This window comes from Periplaneta americana, chromosome 16, assembly GCF_040183065.1.
Source record: "Periplaneta americana isolate PAMFEO1 chromosome 16, P.americana_PAMFEO1_priV1, whole genome shotgun sequence".
NCBI lineage: Eukaryota > Metazoa > Arthropoda > Insecta > Blattodea > Blattidae > Periplaneta > Periplaneta americana.
The window spans coordinates 111,226,409-111,249,476 of record NC_091132.1 but is presented as its reverse complement, the minus strand read 5'-3'; the positions used below and the strand labels follow the sequence as shown (position 1 = coordinate 111,249,476).

Here is a 23,068-nt window from a genome sequence, read left to right as displayed (position 1 = left end):
TCTTCATCATGATTATTACACCACAGACAAGTAGGATTATCAGAAATGTGAAATCAGTGTAGGTACAATTGAGTGACAATGTGACCTGTTCTGGCAAGTTTTTGTACATTTCCAGGTTACTTGGTTTCTTTTGTACAGACTGTAAAATTTTTCCTTTGTCAGATGAGAGCCAATTGTTGATCCATAGGTTTGTAAAATGAGACTTTACTGAAGCAAAAGCATGGAATAGAGATATCACTTGAAGAGGTCTTGGTTGCAAATATGTTGCCTGTTTTGCAATATTATCGACTTTCTCGTTTCCAGGTATACCACAATGACTAGGTATCCATTGAAATGTTATTTCCTTTTGGAGTTCGTTTAGTTTACTTGGCTGTTTCTAACAAAGAGGTACCCACATAAGCTGCATTACCACCAACGCAGTCCCACTATATTTTTCACTGTTTATATTCATGGAGTCCCTCAGTGTAAAATTTTCCAGAGGTAAAATAGTCCCTCAATCAGATCTCCGGGTAGGGACTGCACTGAGAGATGCCAAGAATCGTACTACAGTACTTATTTGGAACACCAAAAGTCACACCGTCCAGTCAATCTGAGCCAAATTTAATATTGAAAAGAACCACATAATGAGACAAAGAGGCAAATATAATACCAAAAGGATTGAAGTATGGTGTCAGTCCAATACAGAAGCAAAATTCGTTCTCTGTAATATAAAAAATGAGGCTAAAAATAATAATAATAATAATAATAAAAATAATAATAATAATAATAATAATAACAACAACAACAAAAACAACATTGGTTGATGAGAGTTTGATACAATGTTTAAAAATGATTAATTTCTTTTATTCCTACAGGTATGGAGTCAATCTGGGTGGGAGAGTGAAAAGTTCCTTTGGAAGAATGCTGTGATTTCTGCTAATCCTGATAGCATAGATAAAGCAAGCAAGACGATTGGAAATCTTGAGACACTTGGAGGTTAGTGGTGTATATTTCAGCAGTTACCACACGAATATTTAAAACTAAATTTACGTGTTTTTTCTTTAATAACAAATTGAGAGGACAGGCATATTTATACTTCATATACCAGTGCTTGTAGTTAATTATATAGGTAAGCATATGCCATGTGACACAAGCCATTTGCCAAATGGGAAAATATTGTTGTTTAGTGAACTGTCCAAAGACAGGTCTGGACCTCACAAGTGATACCAAGAAGACACCACTTATGAGGCAATTAGGCCAGGAGATAATGAGGTAGGGTGGCCAGTCCCTTTTCTCCTACATTACATACATCGCCAACTAGCTACATATTACACTAATCAGACTTCAGGTGCTTACAAACAATTGTTTTTCCTCTGACACATATCGTCAAGTGAGATGTACTGCCTGATATTAGATGTACATATCAGCCAAAACCTCAATCAGAGGAAAGGGAAAATATTATTATCTTGAAATGACGAATGTAGGTATGCACGTATAACAAATTATTTTCTTTGGAACAAATTTCTTAAACTCTCATTCTACCATGAAATACTGTACAGAACAACATAAATGCAATGTGTACATGCCAATAGTTAGGACCTATTCTACTTGTGATGAATGTTGGGCCTATTGTATTATATTAGTATTGATTTGTTCCATATTTTGGATAAATAATATTACCAGTATACTTACTTACTTACTGGCTTTTAAGGAACCCGAAGGTTCATTGCCGCCCTCACATAAGCCCGCCATTGGTCCTTATCCTGAGCAAGATTAATCCAGTTTCCATCATCATATCCCACCTCCCTCAAATCCATTTCAATATTATCGTCCCATCTACGTCTCGGCCTCCCCAAAGGTCTTTTTCCCGCCGGTCTCCCAACTAACACTCTATATGCATTTCTGGATTCGCCCATACGTGCTACATGCCCTGCCCATCTCAAACGTCTGGATTTAATGTTCCTAATTATGTCAGGTGAAGAATACAATGCGTGCAGTTCTGTGTTGTGTAACTTTCTCCATTCTCCTGTAACTTCATCCCTCTTAGCCCCAAATATTTTCCTGAGCACTTTATTCTCAAACATCCTTAATCTCTGTTCCTCTCGCAAAGTGAGAGTCCAAGTTTCACAACCATACAGAACAACCGGTAATATAACTGTTTTATAAATTCTAACTTTCAGATTTTTTGACAGCAGACTGGATGACAAAAGCTTCTCAACCGAATAATAACAGGCATTTCCCATATTTATTCTGTGTTTAATTTCCTCCCGAGTGTCATTTATATTTGTTACTGTTGCTCCAAGACATTTGAATTTTTCCACCTCTTCGAAGGATAAATCTCCAATTTTTATATTTCCATTTCGTACAATATTCTCGTCACGAGACATAATCATATACTTAGTCTTTTCGGGATTTACTTCCAACCTTATCGCTTTACTTGCTTCAAGTAGAATTTCCGTGTTTTCCCTAATGGTTTGTGGATTTTCTCCTAACATATTCACGTCATCCGCATAGACAAGCAGCTGATGTAACCCGTTCAATTCCAAACCCTCTGTGTTATCCTGAAGTCAAATCTGAAAGGTGGATATAATATCTTACTACAATTGATTATGGACTGAAAAGTCACGGGTTCGATATCCTGCAGTATAATTATACAGAGAGGTGAAATAACCCTGCAGATTTTTAGAGCGAATAGCTCATGTTGTATGTAACAAAAAACTGTAATACCATAATATCATATTGATGGAAAGTTCATAGTTTTTTTCAGAAGAAATGTTTTTTCCGCAAATGTTAACTATTGCGAATTGGATCGTGATTTTTGTCCATATCGATAGAAAATCTAATAAATAATCACTTATGCCTCTGTCATATTTCAATAACGTGGGCGGTTTTCGTGTAAATTTCATTTAAAAACCACCAATTTCAAACCACTGAATGATGCAATGCACATCAAAACGTTGTAGCTAGAGAAAAGAGTGCGAGGCAGTACACATACACTGAGTTCCTTGACCTCTTACATCTGTTTTGGGATATGAAAGCAGACTTTTAGCGGCGAGGTTGTCAGACTGCTGGAATTCCAACTTAATTTTCTAATTAACCGTGCATTTTATCACAAAACGTAATACAGGTTTTCTATTCATTTAAGCATACAGTATCGTCCCTTTCAATCTGCAGAGTTATTTCACTTCCACCCTGTATATATTTGTTCTTTGTTGCAGTTCCAGAAGCCGTGTAGCATAACTATTCTATAAATGGATTTCAGCATGCATGAACATCTCAGAAAGCTATGACGTTATATATTTAATCAATGTTTTATATATATATATATATTCTTCTTCTTCCTCTTCTTCAGGCTCTACAACTCTCAGATGAAAGTTTTGGCCTTCTCAACAACTTTCTTCCATTCCTTACGGCTTCCAATTATCTTTGTCCAGTTTTCCACCTTCATCAATTTCAAATCATTCAGGACATCATTCTCCCATCTATTTTTTGGTCTATCCTGATTTCTGTTAACTATTGGTTTCCATTTGTATATTTGTTTAACCAGTCCATTATTCTCCATTCTATTTATATGACCAAACCATCCTAATCTTAGCGATTTTACATGATTTATTATGTTCCTATTCTTCATCAGCTCATTCAGTTCACTGTTATATTTAATTCTCCATGTACCATCATTCATTTTAGTTGGACCAAAAATTTTTCTTAGTATTGCTCTTTCAAAAATTAGTAGCCTGTGTTTTATGGAGTTTTTAAGGACCCATGTTTCACTGGCATAAGTTATTACAGGTCTTATTGTAGTACAGTATAGCTTAAATTTGGACTCTTTAGATATCAATTTACTTCTAAATAACTGCAGGTTGGCATGGTATGCTTTGTTTCCCATTACAATTCTTTCTCTTATTTCTTCCTCAATGGTGTTGTTGTTATTAACAGTTGATCCAAGATATTTGAAACTTGGAACTGTTGAATCATTATATCATTTATTTCAAAATCTCCTAAAATTTCTCTTTTTGTGCTGCATTTTAAGAATTTTGTTTTCTTCTCATTGATTATCAATCCAAATTTCATTGCCTGTTCTTTAAAATTGTTAAATGTTTCTATCAAAGCCGGTTTTGTTCTTGCAGTTATTACTATGTCATCAGCATAAGCTATACATTGCCTTAATTTTGTTGTAATGTTCACCTCATCTCCAGTTTCTTCAATATAAAGTCCATAACCAAACTAAATAATGTAGCTGAGTGCGGATCACCTTGTTTGACACCGTTTCGTATAAGCCAACGGAACTTTTCACTTATCTTATTGGTCACCTTTATTTTTGCCTCAGTGTTTCTTAATGTTAGGGCTATTAATCGTATCATTTTATTAGGTACTTCATAAAATTTTAAACACTCAATAATTCTATTTCTACATATTGCATCAAAGGCATTACTGAAGTCAATGAAGATGTTATATATGTCAATATTAAATTCAATATATATATATATATATATATATATATATATATATATATAGAGAGAGAGAGAGAGAGAGAGAGAGACAGATGTATTTACTTTTCTATTTTAGACTTGCAAATTCCCCCTCAAAACTCTAAGTTCAATAATATTTTATTTATTTTCATTATTTTCTACGAGCCCATGTTTTATACACATAAAGAACATGAATTACTCGTATTCATGATTTGTAATCTTTTACTTTTTACTATTTTTAAATAATCGTTTGTGAAAGAATCCAGTAAAGCATAATAGCACCAGTTTTCTTTCTGTATTCGAATACTATAATAAATTTCCTATCTACCACTGTTATATGAATTCTTACATAGTTTTGCTAGGTATTTTAAATAATGTGTTCATAGAAAAAAGTTTTGCAATGGCCTAAGACAAACTGCATGGAACTGACGGGTTTAAAAAATAAAGAAATTTAGTATAACTTACAATGGAAGTCCAATATATTTGTCAAAATTAAAACAAGACGACTCAAAGCAAATGGCCATGTTACCAAAATCTTACTAGAAGAACAATCTCCAAAAGAAAGAGAGAGAGAGAGAATGTGAGAGAGAGAGAGAGAGTGTGTGTGTGTGTGTGTGTGTGTGTGTGTGTGTGTGCGCGCGCGCGCGCGCACATGTGTGCGATAACGTGAGGAAAATGTGTGAATAGTACAATCATTATTTTGGAAAGTGCATTCTATTAATTTTCTATATTTTTATTTCAGAAACAAATATTCACGAAGCTCTAGAAACATCAACTTCCTTAGCCTATTTTGGAAGACACATTTTACAAAACACATCAGAATCTGAATTTAATAAAGATTTGAAAACAATGGAGCCTATAATAATTTTCTTGACGGATGGGAAACCCACAGCAGGAGTAACAAATCTTGATGACATCATAAGAGACACGACAGTTCGTAACAGAGCGAGTAAAGCTGCTATCTTCACTTTGGCACTCGGAGAGGATGCAGATCTACATTTTCTGACGAGATTATCATTACGAAATTCTGGCTTTGCGAGAAAGATATACGAAGCCTCGGACATTGCTATGCAGCTCACGAACTTCTATTTCGAAGTGGCATCTCCACTGCTTACTAACGTTATGTTCAACTATTCACACTCTCAGGTAAGTGATAAATTTAATTTTGCCTAAGAACATATCTATATAATTTTTGTAGGTTGTCTGTAGAAGCAAATATTTTCCCTGTAATGAAAGTTTATTGTAATTGATGCATAGTGTCTTCTTTTGATTTAGTTATTCTCTTTTTACTTAATTTCTAACTCAGTCTCATCGAGTCTTTAAGGAAGTTTTTGGTACGTAGCCTAATCATTTCATTTCTGCTGCTGTCACAATGTTTGTCCAGAAGTGACAGAATTCAGTGGCGCCAACTTTCGGAAAACATTGGATAGGCTCAAACACTTGTGGTATAAGTTAAGATAAATAAATCTCATAAGTAACGACAAAATGACAAATTATTGGGTGGGCTCGGGCCCCACGTGCCCATGTAAGTTGGCGTCATTGGCAGAATTTCAATTCCATACTAAGCTATGGGTACTACAGCTAATTGATATGTCTGCATTTTTATTAACCTATATTCATCAACATTCCTTTCCTTCATACCAGCACCATTAATGTACTGTCTGCTTGAATCGCTCACGCATGTCTGCTATCAACGTGGTATCATCCAATTACCAGTACAGTGATGATTAGAAAATTTAATGAATAGAGGTTGAAGAGCATCTTTCTCGTTCCTTTATAAACTGAAATATGTTGTTGTCTAATGTCAGGCGTTTGACAATAAAGTCATTTGACCTCTTGCACTCCAATATTTTTCAAAGATATTATCATGACCAGCCACTGAAGCACAGATTTTGAGGTGTTCCAAATCCATTTCTTGGTTTGAGTTGCACAATGGGCAGTTAGGGGACTGATATATTCCAATTCTATGCAGGTGTTTGGCCAAACAATCATGGCCTGTTGCCAATCTAAATGCAGCTACAGACGATTTTCGTGGTAAATCAGGAATTAACTGTGGATTATGATGCAGAGAGTTCTATTTTTTCCTTTGGGATTGTGTTATCAAATTTTGTTTGTTGAAGTCTAAGTATGTAGATTTAATAAATCTTTTCACAGAGTAATACGTAGACTTAGTAACAGGTCTGTAAGTAGCAGTGCTGCCCTTCTTTGCTAAAGCATCCGCATTCTCGTTTCCCAGGATTCCACAATGGGATGGTATCCATTGGAACACAATTCTTTTATTGAGTGCTATTAATTGCGAGAGCATTTTAGTTATTTCTGCTGTTTGAGATGAAAATGTGTGTCTAGAAACTATTGATAGAATAGCTGCTTTGAAGTCTGACAATATAACTGCATTCTTAAATTTATTGATGTGGCATAGAAGATTCCTGAGACTTTCACTTATTGCAATGATTTCTCCATCAAAACTTGTTGTTCCATATCCAAGAGATCTATAAAGTGAGAAGAGACAGCATGTAACACCTGCACCGGCACCTTGTTCTCTGGAGATCAAGGATCCGTCAGTGTATAAATGAAGCCAGTTTTGTGGAGGGTACCTAATATTAATTGTCTCTAAAGACAATTGTTTCATTATTTCAGTGTTTACTTCTGATTTCAGTATTTCTTCTGTTAAATTTAGATTATATTCTATATTTAATAGAGTTAAAGGGTTTGGTTTAATTTGTAAGTTTTCTTTTAAATTCGGAATATTGATTTTCTGTTTTAATTCTTGAATAATGGATATGAAACTATAAACTGAAATGTAGTAATGTCTATATGAACTGAAATTTAAAGAAGAAATACATTTTATCTAATATATTGATGTTTTCTTCTAGGTGGATGTGAACTCTCTTACAAATCACAATTTTTACTGCTTTTATTCTGGATCTGAGCTTGTAGTAGCAGGAAGACTGTCTCTAGGAACTACAGAAAAGGATTTGAGTTATAAACTGACAGGCCAGACTGCTGACGGATTGACTTACTTTGAACCTGACCAACCGATCAGCGTGATAGATCGTGGTAATAAACCTAGCTTCATGGAAAAGTTATGGGCTTACCTTAGCATACAACAGCTGCTGAACGCACAGAAGAAGAATGACAGTAAGGATTCGCTCAACACGAAACAACAAGCCATAGATCTTGCACTGAAGGTAACTGAACCAGGTTACTGTGGTTATAAAAATTACTCTGCCTATGCATAGTTACTTAGTCTGTGTCTCAAAGCTCAAGTCCATACTAGGCCTATACACTAGTGACTAGCAACTAGGTGACTTATAAACTACACATTAGGGAGCTTTGGAAATGTATGCTTGAAACACAGCCTCTTTCATAAACTATTTTTCTAAAAACCACGACTTCAAAGTGCAGCACTGAATTGTATTGTATTGTATTGTATTTATTAACATTCCATGGTATTCATACATTGCTTACAGCTAGAATATGGAACAAGTCAAAAAACTTAATACCGGTACTATTATAAAGTCTTAATTTATAGTCACAGTCTAGATGAAATATATACAGAAGAGGTTTACAATATAGTCTACTAGTACAACACAAAGTTTTAGTATCAATTTCATGAAGCGTTATTGAATGTCATGAATTCACCTACAGAATAGAAGGCATGAGAAATTAGGTACTTCTTTAATTTGGCCCTAAATAATTTTATGTTTTGAGTTTAATTTTTTATATCGATAGGGAGGCTATTAAAAATTGTTACTGCCATATAACGCACTCCTTTTTGATAGCACAATAGACTTGCTGATGGAGTATGGAAGTCATTTTTTGACGTGTATTTATGCTATGAACTGTTGAATTAGTTTTCACGAGTACATACGAGGAAGATTATTAATGAAAAGATATACTGACAAGCCATGGGCATTATTTGTAGTTTTTTTTTTAATAGTCCTACACGATTCCCTAGATTTGGCACCTACTATTGTTCTAATTACTCTTTTTTGTAATAGAAATATACTGTTACTATCTGTGGAATTTCCCCAGAATATTATTCCAAAACTCATTACCGAGTGGAAGTATGCAAAGTATATTGTTTTTAAGGTACTGATATTTACCATCTTTTGCATAGATCTAATAGCAAAACAAGCTGAATTTAGTTAGGGGGTAATTTATTTAATATTATTTTTCCAATTTAACACATTATCAATTTTTAAGTCGAGAAATTTGGTTGTAGTTGTTCCTAATATGGATCTATTGTTAATTATTGTGCTAGAAATTTGCGACGTTGAATTTGGACAGGATTTAAATTGAATTATGTTAGCTTTGTTACAATTTAATACCAATTTATTGACTGAGAACCAGTCACATATTTTGAAGAGAATTTCCTTTAAATTAAGAAGGCAGTGTCCTAATGCAGTTTCATTGCGAGTTATGTGGAAAAGATAATGGCCTAATATATTACAATAATGTTTAAAAAATTGTGAAGAAGGTATGTACTAACAATGTCAATGTTCAAAGTGTTATTCTACATTACTTCACTACCAAAGCACCTTAAGATTTCATAACCTCTATTGCTGATGAGGTACCTATCCATGTTTGTTTAGTGAACAAGTCATCAATCAAACAAGCATTTTTGGCCGTGTCTCAGAGCTACATTTTCAGCTGAAGTGAACTAGATTGTTGACTAAATAGCCAGATGTGATGTCAGAAGTTATGATCCAAAGCTACATAGTGCATAGCAGTGGCATATACTGGTTAAAGGGTTTGGGCTACCGCTGACCCTATTATTACACAAAATATATCTAACAATTACTTTAATTTTAATTACTATGGTAAAACTAATAATACAAAATTATTACATTATGTTATATTATAAACTTTTTCTTTTGTAATTTCCTTGGGCTACCCCCGGTAGCCCGCAAAATACGCCCCTGGTGCATAGCAATCAAGTCCGTAGTAGCTAGTAAACGAAAATGCTTGCTTGATTGTTGACTTGTTCACTAAACAAACATGGATACCTCATCAACAACTGGGGTTATGAGATCTTAAAATGCTTTGGAAGTGAAATAATGTAAATGTAATGTAGAATAACACGTTAACTTTGAACACTGACATTGTTAGTACCTTCTGTAGCCTACAATGTATCCTTTCCACATAATTCGTAATGAAACTGCATTAGGACATTGCCTTCTTAATTTAGTGTTGCACCGTGATGTCATGGTTTTTATAAAAACAGTCTATGAAGAAGGCCATGTTTCAAGCATACATTTCCAAAGCCCTCTAGAGTATAGTTTACAAGTCACCTAGTTGCTAGTTACTAGTGTGTAGTTTGGAATCGAGCTTTGAGACACAGCCTAACTACTACGGACTTGATTGTTAGGCACTATGTAGCTTTGGATCATGGCTTCTGATGTCATATCCGGCTTTTTAGACAAGTATCTAGTTCACTTCAGCTGAAAATGTAGCTTTAAGACACGGCCTTACTAAGCATATTTGGTTTTGAATTTCACTATGGAAAGTATACAGATGTATCTCATCACCCAGAGAGAACGTTCCCTTTCCACTGCACACATCGTTGACTAGTAATAATTTAATGAAAACAGAATGTCCAAGAAGGCCCAATTGTGGTGGTGCTGGTACTGCCACTAGAGTTGACTCGTTTAAACCACGCTTTGGACCAATTAACTTCTTTTAAAAATTGATATAGCATTAAACTTACCTATGTATTATTACGTTCGGCTATTATTACTATTTTCCAATCCTCTTACTGGACCAACAATGACTGAATTTAAATATGTTTTAACTTTAACAGCTAATGTGGCATTTACTTTTCATTGTTAGATCAATTGTGTCCGTTGCTTCTTTATAAAGGTTCAAGGAGGTACCTACTAATATTTCTTGATTTGAAGTAAAGGATTTAATTGAGTCATGACAGTTTCTTGATCTGATACTGGCCGAATATCGGATCTAGTTTGGCAATATTTTGAAATAATTTTAAAAAATTCTAGACAGGGGAAGCAAGCCTAATGCAAGACGTGGGTGTGAGATTGGAGGTGAAGTAGTAAGAATGAAGGAACATTTATCTAAATTTTGCTTCACAAGTGAAGATGACAGGAATGTGAAATGCATCAGATAAGCTGTGGCCAACAGCACATTACATTTATGGACATCAAAGTCTCAGATGAGTGTGTTAAAAAAGAGGAAAATTAATTTTTAAGTTCTGAACTTAGTACAATGTATTATACAAATTGACTTGTCACAGAAAATTCTAATATACTGAGCCATGGAATAATACAAATGTACCAGTATATTGAAAATGGAGAATAATGCATTCTTTTATTCTTATGTCGTATTGCAAGCAATTCATCATCTTCAATGAGGTCAATACGGGCTTATCACAGCTGCCAGATCAGTCAATTACAGGGATTTCAAGAATAACAGCAGAAAATGTTATCTTCAAATTAAGTGAAACACAAAGTCGAAAGTCATTTGGAAGCAACAATTCTTTTGGGTACCATCAACGCAGGCTACTTTGACCCTTAAGGTGTTACTTGAACCCAGAAGAAAAAAATGTTTGTGCGAGATCGTGTATATTTGCTTGGTTTCCGCACAAAACCAATCTGCGGAAAGTCTAAAATTCCACATTCAGTATTCCCTCTTCTTACCGCTTAAGTGACATATTGATTTTACTGCTTTAGGCTTTTAACATATCATTTTTAGAGACGTTCAATATAGTAATAATTATAAATTGGAAACTTACCACTGCAATTTCACCTAAATTGCACTGTTAATTATTTTTTTTTAATATTTGCAAAAATTAACTCCACTAAAGTCTCATCTCCTTGACTGACAAAATTAAACTTGCCGATGTTATTACTGCAATATGTTATATAAATAATATTGTTAAAATATTAAAATGAAAAATAAATCATTACATAACCTTACTGTTTGTTTTAAGTTCGCATTTATAGACTGGGGGGAATAAAAAGACAGACGTATATCACGGCCTGCTGGAGTATAGTAAACACAGAAAACATTTTAAAGCAACAATGTTGAAGATAGATATTTTTGTTTTGCAAATTTGCCATCATTGAACAGAAACCAAGATGGAGATTTCATTGCAACTAATTAGAAATTCCTCTTTCAGGTATGTAATAAACGATCTTCGCACACGAGCGGTAACTTATGTTTTCTTTCAATTCTCGGAAATTAAAAAAGCTCAACTACGTTTCGCTTTTTCAAACTTTTCCTCGAACATGAAAACTTCAACATACCGCTCTTGTAACGCATATTACTATTACCTACTTACCATTGGAGTAACTTAGGTGAAAATATTTGTACAGATGAAAGTTTGCAGAGACACCAAACTGTTATTTTACATCAACGAAAACATTTTTTTCTTCTGGGTTCAAGTAACACCTTAAAGGTCAAAGGTTCAAGTAACACCTTAAAGGTCAAAGTAGCCCGCATTGACGGTACTGATATTTTATTACAACAATCCCTACTACAAAGAATATGAATTTTTAAGTTTCACATTTTTTATACAAGCCTAGCACCAACTCTGCATTCAGAACTGTGGAGTAACTCCAGTTTATCAAATTAATGCAGGATCTACGTCCAACTAGGAAAAAAAAAGTAATACCTGTTAAATTCCATTTTTGAAAAAGAAAAACCAAAAGTGTGTAATATAGTTGAAAATAATGAAAATGAAACTATGTATACACGTGGCCAAATTCTTTATAGTGAGATAACTGTGGGAGTGAGTGAGTGAGTGAGTGAGTGAGTGAGTGAGTGAGTGAGTGAGTGAGTGTGTGTGTGTGTGTGTGTAACAAAAAAAAGTTATGTTTACACAACTACCACTAGAATTCCATATACTGTTGATAATCTAACTTGAGTGATAAGCAACAGTATTAAAACTGTGAGACAGAAACAAAGTTTAGAGGTCTGTTGCTCACAGGCAATGCAGCAAATGTAATCGAAATACCGGTACCCCAAATCTTAGAACATAAGAAAGATTTTGATTTTTTTTACTTGGTTACTTAACGATGCTATATCAACTACGAGGTTATTTACCGTCGATGGGATTGGCAATAGTGAGATGAGGGCGAGGATTCGCCATAGATTACCTCTTCATAATATCATGAGTCTACATGTTTAGAATACGAACTCATATATACCTCAATTTCGTTAAAAATGGACATGTGGGGTTTCTCAATATTGTGATTCAATTATTGGATTCTCCAGCCTATGTATGATGGCAAAATAAATTTGGTAATTCGTTTTTTCTTGCCATGGTTACATGTTCACCCATATTATTTAATTTGGCAATCAATCATGTGATGCAAAATCTGATTGATTCTGATATTTCTACTAAATATGACTATTCTCTATCAGATCAACTACCTCATTTGTCTGCGCTAGCCTTCGCTGATGACCTTGTTTTAATTGGTAAAGCAAATGCTATAACTATATAAAGATACACAAATAATCCATTTTGAATCTTGCGTACACTACTTTGAACACTTGAATATAAGTAATTGATTAACTAGCGGACTCACTCGTGTTAATTATGTATATTAACATATAAGATTAAAATAACACATTTAACCAACTGACTAAGAAAAGAAATAAAGATAGAACTTTGGCAGGAATTGGTCAAGTTAACTAAAAACATTGAAAAATGGACATAATTAACACGAGTAAGTCCGCTAGTTAATCAATTACTTATATATAAATAGCAGTAACTTCTTCAAAATTCGTTTATATTCTCCTAAAGAATGGTAAAATGGAAAGAGAGAACATGTTCCTCCAGCTCCTGCCCTCTTAAATGTGACATAAGGGCTCCATCTGTATAAATCTGCAACCACTTCTTATGCGGGTATCTTGTCTTTAATATTGTCTACCGAACACAATTCTAATCAAAAAAAACTTTTATAATGTAATAATTATTGATAAAAATTCTTGTTTTGCATCTCTGCAGTATTCATTTGTCACTCCAGTGACGTCACTTATTGTAGTTCGTCCTGATGGAAATGACACCAGGGCAGACACAGACCAGGAAGAAGATGAAGCCACCTTTGAGAACTGCGTCGATTGCAGAGGTAACTGTCATTATGCAAACTGTGTAAGCTCGGCAGTTTGTTTCATTTAATTCAGTGATTACTATCAGAGAAAACAATCAATTAGTTACTAGTATCAAAATAACATTTTATATTTTGTAAGCACATATTTATTGTGAACTTTACAGATTTATTGCAATTTCTCCAGTTCAAAGTAAGTATCTTAATTTGCAACTACACTTACATTTAGTCCAAGTAATGATAAAACGTGACATGAGTTTCACAAGGTGACGTTGCTATTACTATTATTAATAATTTATCTAATATAATTAGTATATTTGACTTCCAATCACAAAGTTTGTATAAGCAAGATAAATAATTTATTATTATTTTACTATTTTATTATTTAATTATATGATTATTATTATTATTATTATTATTATTATTATCAGGGAAAGGATTTATATGTAAATACATATTTACTTATAAAGCTAATATAATTTATATTTTGCATTATCTTTATGTTTCACAATGTGTAGGGTTGAAAAATCCTACTTTTATTTTCCATATTTTAGAGTTTAGTACATATTTTCGTTAATTTCCATATATTTTCCATATTTCATATAAAACAGTCCATATTATATTAGGTTTAACAATAAAACAAAACAAAATTCCATTAACTTTTAAAAATACATTTCAACAATAGAGATTTAAACACATGTTCAGTAATCCCTTTAACATCAGAGTTATTTGAAAATTAGCAGTCCTATCAACAATGGGAAAGTAAGTTACAAAACTGTATTAATTTAATTTAAAATTTTTAACAGACTTCAGTTGTGCAGCTCAACAGTTAAATGCCAGTCAGAGTACATATAGGTTCAGTTTTGTAAATCATACTATAAAGACGGTAAATATGCCAAAAGTACGTCATTCAGTCAATTTAAAATCAAAACTAACAAGTTACATTTCAGAATTTAAAGAAGATGGTTTATCAACTGACAATAAAATATTATTTTGTAATTTGTGTCAGTGTGCAGTATCATCTACACAAAAGTTCCTGGTGCAACAACACATTACAACTAGTAAACATCAGGCCAACAAACAACTAAATTCCAAGCAGAGACAATTGTTTTTAACACAACCAACAACATCGAATGTAAGATCTGAGTTTAACATCGACCTGTGCCGTTCTCTCATCTCTGCTGATATTCCTCTCTACAAACTAAAGAATAAGGTCTTCAGGGAATTCCTTGAAAAATATACTCAACATACAATCCCGGATGAGTCAACACTTAGGAAGACGTATGCTCCATCCATCTACGATGAGACAATACAGAAGATAAGAGATGAAATTAAAGATAGTTCAATTTGGGTTTCCATTGATGAGACTCCCGACAAAGAAGGTAGACTTGTTGGTAATGTAGTTATCGGTTTGTTAAGTGAACAATATTCTGAACGAATTCTTTTACATTGTGATGTTCTAGAAAAGTGCAATAACAAAACTATAGTTAAACTGTTCAACGAAGCTATGGGTATCCTGTGGCCAAAGGGTATTATGTACGATAATGTGTTATTCTTTATTAGCGATGCTGCCCCTTATATGGTCAAAGCTGGACAAGCATTATCTGTTGTATATCCTAAATTGACTCATTTTACTTGTGTGGCGCATGCATTTCATCGTGTGGCAGAAGTGGTCAGAGACAATTTCCCTAAAGTAGATTTGTTGATTTCATCAGTGAAAAAAGTATTTCTCAAAGCTCCCAGTAGAGTTAACGTGTTGAAAGAAATGTACCCTGAAATTCCATTGCCACCAAAGCCAATTTTAACTAGATGGGGTACATGGCTAGAAGCAGTTGAATATTATGCCGAACATATAGACTCTATTAACAATGTTCTCCTTGCATTGGACTCTGAAGATGCAGTCTCAATTGATACTGCGAAAACAGTTACCTGTGACATAAGTGTGAAGAATGACTTAGCTCACATTCAGCATACATTTTCATGCATCATAAAAACGCTCAAAAGTCTCCAAAATAGGCACCTTTCACTATCTGAAAGTTTTGAAATTATAAATAGTACTGTGGAACAACTGAATCGTGGTAGAGGTAAAGTTGCAGATGCAGTAAGAGCTAAGGTGGACACTGTACTTTCAAAAAACCCTGGATATGAATAACTACAAAAGGTTGTTGCTGTGATGAGTGGTGAATCAACAGTGAAGATTAACTTGGACTTATCCCCAGCAGACATTGTGAAATTGAATTATGTACCAGTTACTTCTTGTGACGTCGAACGCTCTTTTAGTCAGTATAAATCTATCCTCAGAGACAATAGAAGAAGATTCACTTTTCAGCACTTGAAAGAAATGTTTGTAACCTATTGTTATGGTAACAGACAATAAAAATTGTGTTTTGTTGAAACTACATTGGAAGATAAGGTACGTCCATTATATTTTTTGTTTAGTTTGATTAAAATGTACCAATATTTAACGTACATAGTCATTTTTTTATAATTTTAAGTCCATATTTAATTCCATATTTTGGTAAAAATCCATATTTAATTCCATATTTTGGTAAAAATAACTACATATATATTTACATATTTCATATATTTTTAGTCCATATAAATCCGTTCCCTGATTATTATTATTACTTACTTACTTACAAATGGCTTTTAAGGAACCCGAAGGTTCATTGCCACCCTCACATAAGCCCGCCAGCGGTCCCTATCCTGTGCAAGATTAATCCAGTCTCTATCATCATACCCCACATCCCTCAAATCCATTTTAATATTATCCTCCCATCTACGTCTCGGCCTCCCTAAAGATCTTTTTCCCTCCAGTCTCCCAACTAACACCCTATATGCATTTCTGGATTCGCCATTATTATTATTATTATTATTATTATTATTATTATTATTATTATTATTACTATTATTATTACTTACTTACTGGCTTTTAAGGAACTCGGAGGTTCATTGCCGCCCTCACATAAGCCCACATTGGTCCCTATCCTGAGCAAGATTAATCCAGTCTCTATCATTATATCCCACCTCCCTCAAATCCATTTTAATATTATCTTCCCATCTACGTCTCGGCCTCCCCAAGGGTCTTTTTCCCTCCGGCCTCCCAACTAACACTCTATATGCATTTCTGGATTCGCCCATACGCGCTACATGCCCTGCCCATCTCAAACATCTGGATTTAAGGTTCTTCATTATGTCAGGTGAAGAATACAATGCGTGCAGTTCTGCGTTGTGTAACTTTCTCCATTCTCCTGTAACTTCATCCCTCATAGCCCCAAATATTTTCCTAAGAACCTTATTCTCAAACACCCTTAACCTATGTTCCTCTCTCAAAGTGAGAGTCCAAGTTTCACAACCGTAAAGAATAACCGGTAATATAACTGTTTTATAAATTCTAACTTTCAGATTTTTTTCAGCAGACTAGATGATAAAAGCTTCTCAACCAAATAGTAACAGGCATTTCCCATATTTATTCTGTGTTTAATTTCCTCCCGAGTATCATTTATATCTGTTACTGTTGCTCCCAGATATTTGAATTTTTCCACCTCTTCAAAAGATAAATTTCCAATTTTTATATTTCCATTTCGCACAATATTCTCGTCACGAGACATAAGCATATACTTCGTCTTTTCGGGATTTACTTCCAAACATTATTATTATTATTATTATTATTATTATTATTATTATTATTATTAAATATACCATACAGAACAAAGAAAGGTTTCTTACAATGATAGAAGTTGCCTTACAAAAATACAGTTTCCAGACAGCTATCCTGAAAAAATTTCAACTTATTCTACAGTCTCTCCTCTCTGATTTTCCTCCATTTTTCAAAGTTTTTAGTTATACTTGACCAATTCCTGCCAAACTTCTATCTTTATTTCTTTTTAGTCAGTTGGTTAAATGTGTTATTTTTTTATTGGCCTCTACATTACTACCCATATTTCATATCTCCTGAGTACTTGCAGATTCACCATATCTGGCGAGTCACACAACAAGTTCAGCTCAATTTAGTTTTGTAGTCAAGCCTGCAAGTCTAATTTTGTTCTATTCATAACTTCTTTTTTCCTTAATCTATCTCTTTCATGAGTATGATTAAAATACAATGCGTCCAATAGGAAAATATTACTGTACCTACCACTAAGGTGGTACTTTAACTACCTGCAAGTGCAGCAGCAGCTTCTGTCATGTGCATAGGCGGAGAAATAACAGTTTTCTGGGGGCCAGGGCTGGGAAAAATACTGACATCCAAGTATTTCAAATATAAATACAAAATACTTCAAAGAGTAGTATTTGAATTACAAATACAAAATACTTTTAAAAAATTAACGAAAATACGTTTGTATTTCAAATACTCGATATAATATATAAAGAAATAAGAATATTACTGAAAATCTAAAATATATTAACATTAAAAGTATTTTTATCTCGAAGTTTTATATAAACACTGTAACTGAACATTCATTCTCTTCCCTGTCAGCAATGAAATTATGCTACATCTGAATAATTACTGCTCCCTTTCAAAAAAAATAGTTTCTCAAGAAGTTTATCAGATAAGGATCCCCTTGCTTGTAAATGAATAAATCCTGCAAAACAGAACAGACTTTCTACAGGGGCAGAGGAACACAAACTTGTATTATACATTGTAAAAGCTTGTTTCACTGTTGGGTAATTCTTTAGAGTGCACAGGGCTGTCCCTTTGCCATTGAAGAATTGTATGAGCTCATACTCCGCAGTAGACAAGTTCTTTTCTTTTTGTTTTTCAAAGTCTGGTGTACTTGAGTTGAAAACATAAAAATTTTTTTCATCGTCTTCATCGTCTGAACTGACCAAAGGTGTAGTAGAACACTGCTCAGCTGATTTCACACAATATTCTGTATCCTCTTCTCATCATTTGGTGAGGCAATGTCAGGTAGCCTTCTTATCTTCAATGATGGTGGAACAAGCTGCCAAAATAGCTCAATTTGCTTCTGGGATCAGATCAAACATCACTTTAAATTTTGATGAAAGCAAACTTATTAGGATTAGAGTTACTTAGAATAGATGACGTAGATTACTAGATAACAGAATATATAATTTGTTTTTGAGGGAAATTAATGTGGACTAAAGTTGGGCATAATAGCACGTCGTCTCATTTTGCATTAAATCAATGGCTACGGCAATGGGTTTCAGAACTGCACAATATTCTTCAAGGACTGAAACTCAAAATCTTTGAAGGTTGGCAATCCTAGTTTTTCACATACACTGTTTATATCATGTTTGAATTGAATATTTGAGAGATTGAGTCATAAAGAGAATTCCATTGAGTTGGGCAAGGAAACTTTAATGAATATTTCAAGATATCTGATATAATTTCTGAGGATTTGGGTCTCCTAGACGCATTCCATAGTGATGAAAATTTATCAAGTGTTGGGTGATGGATCCTTGATGCTGTTGGAGATTTCTTTATGGCATTAAGGAAATCAGTTGTGGCAAGAAAAGTAAGTGTATGGCTAGCACATCTGAAATGGGTTCGCAAATAAGACAAATCCAAGTCCAAAACTTGAAGGACAAGAAGAAGAAGAATGTATTTTGAGTATTTGAAATACAAAATAAGTTACATCAATTTTATGTACCTAAATACAAAATGCAAAATACTTTCGAAAATCCTTACAAATTACAAAATACAAATGTATTTCAAATACTGCCCAGCCCTCCCAGGGAGGCAAAGCAAAACCATAGAATCCCGATATAACCAGGTTATGGGGGACATTATTTACCTTCTTCCCTGCTATAGCTTGACTGTGGTACAGTATATCAGAATATGATAATTTAATAAAGGTATTTTCGGGGGGCATATTCCTTACAGTGTTATTACATCTATATCCGCGATGTTTTGGATAGAGTTGTATAGGGCTTCAACTATAAGTCTATTACAAATTATAACAGGGCATAACTTCAAACAATCTCCCTATTTTTCTCTCTCATGTACAAACACATGTATACATCAATGACATTATGTAACAGTGCTAACAGAAACTTTTTTACCTGCCGCTTACCTTCCTGAAGATATCATATAAAATGTAAATTTAATTTTTTGTGCACTCAGCTTCAGTCCTGCTTTACTACTAAATAGGTACAGTATAAGTTTTAAGGACAAAGAAATAAAACAAATCACATGTTGTTGTTGTTGTTTTCTAATGCCAGGCGTTTGACAATAAAGTCATTTGACCTCTTGCACTCCAATATTTTTCAAAGATATTATCATGGCCAGCCACTGAAGCACAGAGTGGAAATGACAAGTTGTAGCCGATTTAAGTGAACACCATATTTTAACGTTTTGGTGGCTACTTCATTCACACACAACCCCCAGAATGTCTGGAGGACCACACCTGCTGTTGGTCGACGGGTCCACTGGACCTAACTGGGAGATCTTGTTGATCACCAGCTTTCCCTCCTTAAGCCACTGGAGGACGATTTTAGTGCCATAGCAGGTCAGCACTAGGAACAGAAAAGTAGAAAGAGGAGGAAGGAAAGTGAAAGTGAAGTAGTACCTGAATAACATGGTTACGTTTCTCTATGCGACATCACAGAAACGTAACCATGTCAATCAGGTACTATCATCGTGTGGTATATGAAAGAAACTCACTGTCCGATATTACCCGATGTCCGATACTACCCGACTCTCCCCTACTAACAGCTGCACCACGGGAATGTAGGGATGGGACATTGGGTATTTGTCCAGGTTGGTTCCTTAAGGCCTTCAATGGGAAGGATTAATGGCTCTCCCCCCTGTATCCAACAGATACCCTTTCACAAATCACATGTACGTTATTATAAAGTAATTACTAGCTAATTTGAGGAACTTTAAGAAATTGACACACAAAAACACAGAGACACGCGCAAGGATAGAAATATAGTGAAGTTATTATGAACTTAAAATTGTTTAGTTGACACGTTACAAAATGTTAAAATTTATTAAAAGAGGAATATAACCTTTTTAAATAAATTTTAACACTTTTTAACGTGTCAAGTAAACAATTTTAAGTTTTTAAACAAAGTGTTAACGTGAACAAGAATCAATGAATAAGTTATCATGAATTTATAGCTGGCATTTTCTAAAAATTATTTTCTTTAACAGATGTGCCAAAGCATTCCGGAGTCTTCCCCTTCAACCTCGTTCCACTGAGTGCTTCTGGATCTAGTGTTGCAACCACAGATCTTCATTTGTTTACTATGTGCGTAATAAAAATCATTACTAATATTACTGCATAAGAACAATAACGCATTCAACTCTATTAAGAGAATTTTTATAAGTGGCCTAACTGATAAAATATGGCAGTGAATAATTTCATATTCATTGAAGTTCTACGGTATACTATTGCAAAAATAAAGAAGAAAATGACCAATCATATATTAACAGAATTAAAAACTATTTTCGTTAGCTTAGTTTTGTAACATGGAGAAGCTATATAACTGTAATAAAATTATTGAAGAATTCCTTGACAGAGGGTTCTATGGCTGAAAACTAAAATTTTCAGAGGACAGACAAGTAAGATCACTTAACTCAATATACGTAATACGTCTTTTGAAGAATAAGTTTATATTATTCTGTTTTATATCGTTACCAGTACCCTAAAGGCTCTGAAGTAAATTGAAGCAATTGTAATTTAAAAATGTTACGTCACAAATAACAATTTTTATTTACAAGCGAAATGATAGAAAAGTATGAATTTTAGTTCACATAATGTAACTTAAATATTTAATCTAATTGTTTTTGAGTGCACAAAAAGTGGAGGCAGTATGCTGAAGTCCACTTTGAATTCTGTTTTAAATTATAATTTCAAGCAAAGGCTCTTAAGACAATGCAAGTTTGCCCCCTCATAAATGTGACTATTAGCTATATTCCACGAGAAACAACTTTTTGTCAGTGTAGATCTAAATGAGGAAGAAAGTAATGGTGAACTGTTGTTTAAAAGAGAGTAGATTGGATTTTTTCCATTGCTGTTAAAGGATAAGGAATCTAAAAGATTGTGACTCGTTCTAATTTCGTCTTCAGGTGAACAATAAAACAGATCACCCATTTCTAGCATACTAGCAGAAATATTCTTACACCACATAGAACAGACATACATACTAAACAAAGACAACAACAAACACGCAGACAACATAATATATGTTGGCACAGATACGTAGATGACATGCTAATACTATACAAAGGAAACAAAAGACAGATCCAAAACCTGCATCAACACACAAACAAAATACACCCAAAGCTACACTACACATTAGAAATTGAAAACAACAAATCCATAAATTTTCTAGACATCACAATAACAAAAGTAGGCAACAAACACACATTCAAAGTATACAGAAAACCCACAACAACAACAACGACAACACCACACATACACAACACATCCAACCACCCCACACAACACAAACAAGCTGCATTCTGAACAATGGTACACAGACTACTCAACATACCAATGAACCAACAAGATTACAACGAAGAGCTAAACACAATCAAATACATAGCACAAGAAAACGGATACAACCCTAACATAATACGTAAGACAAAACATAATCACAAAAAACATAAGAATACAAAACAAACACAAGAACACAAAAAATACATCCCGTCACACTAACATATGAAAACAAAAACACACACAAAATTGCAACCTCATTCAAAAAATTAAATTACAACATCGCATACAGAACAAGTAACACTATACAAAAACATCTCAACACACAACACAAACAAACAAATACAACCACACAGGCGTATACAAACTCAAATGTAACACCTGCAACAACTTCTACATAGGACAGACAGGCAAATCATTTCAAACACGTTACAAAGAACACATCACAGCCATAACAAAATTACATAACACCTCCACATATGCAGAACACATCACAAATGCTAACCACACCCACAGAGACATCAACACAGACATGGAAATACTACACATCCAACCAAAAAGCCAGAAACTAAACACACTAGAACAACATGAAATATACAGACACACAAAAACACACCCCAACGAAATTCTCAACACATAACTCAACTTCAAAACACACACACTCTTTGACTCTAAACTATACCACAGGAACACACTCTCACAGGAAACTGAACAAGTGGCGCCAAAACCAACAACGACCAGTTCTAAAGATGACCCATAAATAGGTCGAAACATGTAAACAAGATACGTTGAAATTTAACACAGGAAAGTCTTACCATACATATTCCGAAGTGATACAGTGTTAAAAGTTGTGTAATCAAGATGTATAATAAAACAGATTCAGCTGTAACATCTTCTCAGCCCACCTGAAGACAAAGATAGAACCAGTCTTCGAAATGTTTTGATTCTCTTTTCATTAAAGGTACCGGTAATGGAAAAAAGTCCAATCTACATCTTTTCTATTACTGTAGTTAATTACAGTACCAGTACTTATCATTTGAAAAATTATGTGCCATAGATCCTTCAAAAATTCAGTTTATCCCCTAGTATATTGATATTCTATAAAACTGTAATTGGGAATGACTTCATTTTACTTAAAATA

At 33.9% G+C, this 23,068-nt stretch overlaps 1 protein-coding gene across 1 annotated transcript in view; it reads left to right on the top strand.

The window, feature by feature from the left end:
* LOC138691070 (inter-alpha-trypsin inhibitor heavy chain H3-like) overlaps positions 1 to 21,457 on the top strand; it is a 60,097-nt gene extending 38,640 nt beyond the window's left edge. Inside the window, exons 7-11 of the mRNA XM_069812757.1 lie at positions 855 to 975; positions 5,191 to 5,594; positions 7,322 to 7,636; positions 13,420 to 13,540; positions 20,640 to 21,457. Of these exons, the coding sequence (XP_069668858.1) occupies positions 855 to 975; positions 5,191 to 5,594; positions 7,322 to 7,636; positions 13,420 to 13,540; positions 20,640 to 20,773 (1,095 nt within the window). The 3' untranslated portion in view covers positions 20,774 to 21,457. The remainder of the gene's footprint in view (positions 1 to 854; positions 976 to 5,190; positions 5,595 to 7,321; positions 7,637 to 13,419; positions 13,541 to 20,639) is intronic.
* Positions 21,458 to 23,068: the final 1,611 nt, after the last annotated feature.